Source organism: Chiloscyllium plagiosum, chromosome 27 (assembly GCF_004010195.1).
Source record: "Chiloscyllium plagiosum isolate BGI_BamShark_2017 chromosome 27, ASM401019v2, whole genome shotgun sequence".
NCBI lineage: Eukaryota > Metazoa > Chordata > Chondrichthyes > Orectolobiformes > Hemiscylliidae > Chiloscyllium > Chiloscyllium plagiosum.
The window spans coordinates 46,736,434-46,739,102 of NC_057736.1; the positions used below are offsets into that span (position 1 = coordinate 46,736,434).

The 2,669-nt window shown below is 44.5% G+C and overlaps 1 protein-coding gene across 1 annotated transcript in view; it reads left to right on the forward strand.

The window, feature by feature from the left end:
* Positions 1–2,307, forward strand: part of LOC122563395 (collagen alpha-2(IX) chain-like) — a 123,937-nt gene extending 121,630 nt beyond the window's left edge. Inside the window, exon 22 of the mRNA XM_043717134.1 lies at positions 2,020–2,307. Coding sequence (XP_043573069.1) covers positions 2,020–2,307 — 288 coding nt within the window. The remainder of the gene's footprint in view (positions 1–2,019) is intronic.
* Positions 2,308–2,669: the final 362 nt, after the last annotated feature.

Below are 2,669 nucleotides of genomic sequence, written 5' to 3' on the forward strand. Positions count from 1 at the left end.
TTGGAAAGACAGGTTTTGATTAGGAGTAGTCAGCATGGCTTTGTGCATGGGAGATCGTGCCTCGCAAATTTGTAAGAGTTCTTTGATGAAGTGACGAGGAAGGTTGATGAGGGCAGAGCGATAGACATAGGTTCCACATGTTGGAAGGCTCTGGAAGGCTAGATCGCATGGAATCCACAGGGAGCTAGCAAATTGGATACATAATTGGCTTGATGGTAGGAAGCAGAGGGTAATAGTGGAAGGATGCTTGTTGGACTGGAGGCCTGTGACTAGTGGAGTCCCTCAGGGGTCCGTGCTGGGCCCATTGCTGTTTGTTATCTATATTAATGATTTGGATGAGCATGTACAAGGCATGATTAGTAAGTTTACAGATGATACGAAAATAGGCGGATCGTGGACAGTGAGGAAGGTCCTCAGAAATTGCAGTAGGACCTTGATCAGATGGGATTGTGGGCCAAGAAAAGGCAAATGGAATTTAATATAGATAAATATGCATTTTGGCAAGTCAAACAAAGGTGTTTTATGGTGAATGATGGAGCCTTAAGGAGTGTAGTGGAACAGAGGGACCTTGGAGTTCAGGTGCACAGTTCTCTGAAAGTGGAGTCACAGGTAGACAGGGCAGTGAAGGAGGCTTTTGGCACACTGGACTTCATCAGTCAGGGCATTGAGTATAGAAGTTGGGAAGTTATGTTGTAGTTATACAGGATGTTGGTGAGGGCACACTTGGAGTATTGTGTTCAGTTTTGGTCACCTTGTATAGGAAGAATGTCATTAAACTGGAAAGAGTGCAGAAGAAATTTACAAGGATGATGGCAGAACTCAAGGGTTTGAGTTATAAGGAGAGGTTGGTCAAGCTAGGATGTTTTTCTTCAGAGCGTAGGCGACTGAGGGGGGATCTTATAGAAGTGTATAAGATCATGAGAGGCATGGATTGGTGAATGCACACAGTCTTTTTCCCAGGTTTGGGGAATCGAGGACTAGAGGGCATCAGTTTAAGGTTGAAAGGGAAAGAATAAAAGGGAACCTGAGGGTGGTACACGTATGGAATGAGCTGCCAGCAGAAGGTTATGGGCCAAGTGCAGGGAAATGAGGTTAGCCTGGATGGACAGTTTGGGCTGAAGGGCCTGTCTCCATGCTGTAGGTCTCTATGACTCTCTGGTGGGAGCTGCTTCTCCTCAAGAAGCTGTGCAACTCAGAACTGCAGAAGGTCTGAAATCAATGAATTGTTGTATGTATGCATTCATGATCCATTGCATTATCCCATTCCCTTAATGATATCATGCAGTGGGATCGGGCTGAGAAACCTGGATAGCCTCCCACCTCTCTCTTTTCCCCTACCCAACATGGTTTTACCATCATATCGAGATGGCAAAATCTTTCTCAAAACAAATGACCTTTTAAATTCAATCAGGACCTCAGTTTTCAATATTCAAAATTCAGCTATTCCTTTAGCTCATACACCATTTTATTTTTTGGAGATCCCGGTGTTGGACTGGGGTGTACAAATTTTAAAATCACACAACACCAGGTTATAGTCCAAGCAGCTAATGCTTCCAATTAAACCTATTGTACTATAACCTGGTGTTGTGTGATTTTTAACTCAATTTTATTTCTGAGCCAGTAGACCTAACATTCTCCTGTGATGTTCCATTCTTCCTCCTCCATCTCTCTTCCGTGAGAGTGACTGACTTTCTATTACCTTTCCTGACTGTTACAAATATTTGAAACACTTGAAATGTCTCTCCTTCTCCCCAGCCCAATCCCAAACCTTCAGATCCTTAACCAGAAACTGTTTCCTTCAAGTTCCAGATTCCTCAACTAAGGAAAGCAACTTTCATTTTCTACCCTGTCAGGTTCCTTCAGAATCTGAATTGATTGTTTCAATCAGATCATTTCGCTTTCATCTAAACTCCAGAAAATGTATAACAAAATTTACTCAGCCTCTCATCACAGAATTTCTCTCTCATCCTCATGAACCATTTAGCTAATCTTTGCTGTGCTCCCTCTATTGATGGGAAGGTGCTTATAGTCAGTGAGAGGAATGATGGGAAGGTGTTGATAGTCAATGTGAAGAATGATGAGGAGGTATCATTCGTCATTGTGAAGAATGTTGGGAAGGTACTGATGGTGACTGTGAGGAATGATGGGAAGGTGCTGATGGTCAATCTGAGGAATAGCGGGAAGGTCAATCTGACAAATGATGAGAAGCTGCTGATGATCAGCGTGAGGAAGAGTAGGAAGGTGCTAATGGTCAGTCTGAGGAATAGCGGGAAGGTGCAGATGGTCAATCTGAGGAATGGGTGCTAATGGTCAGTGTGAGGAATGGCGGGAAGGTGCTGATGGCCAATCTGAGGAATGGCAGGAAGGTGCTGATGGTCAATCTGAGGAATGGCGGGAAGGTGCCGATGGTCAAACCGAGGAATGGCGAGAAGGTGCTGATGGTCAATCTGAGGAATGACGGTAAGGTGCCGATGGTCAATCTGAGGAACGGCAAGAAGGTATTGATTGTCAATCTGAGGAATGACGGTAAGGTGCCGATGGTCAATCTGAGGAACGGCAAGAAGGTATTGATGGTCAATCTGAGGAATGGCGAGAAGGTGCTGATGGTCAATCTGAGGAATGGCGAGAAGGTGCCGTTGGTCAATCTGAGAAATGACGGGAAGGTGCTA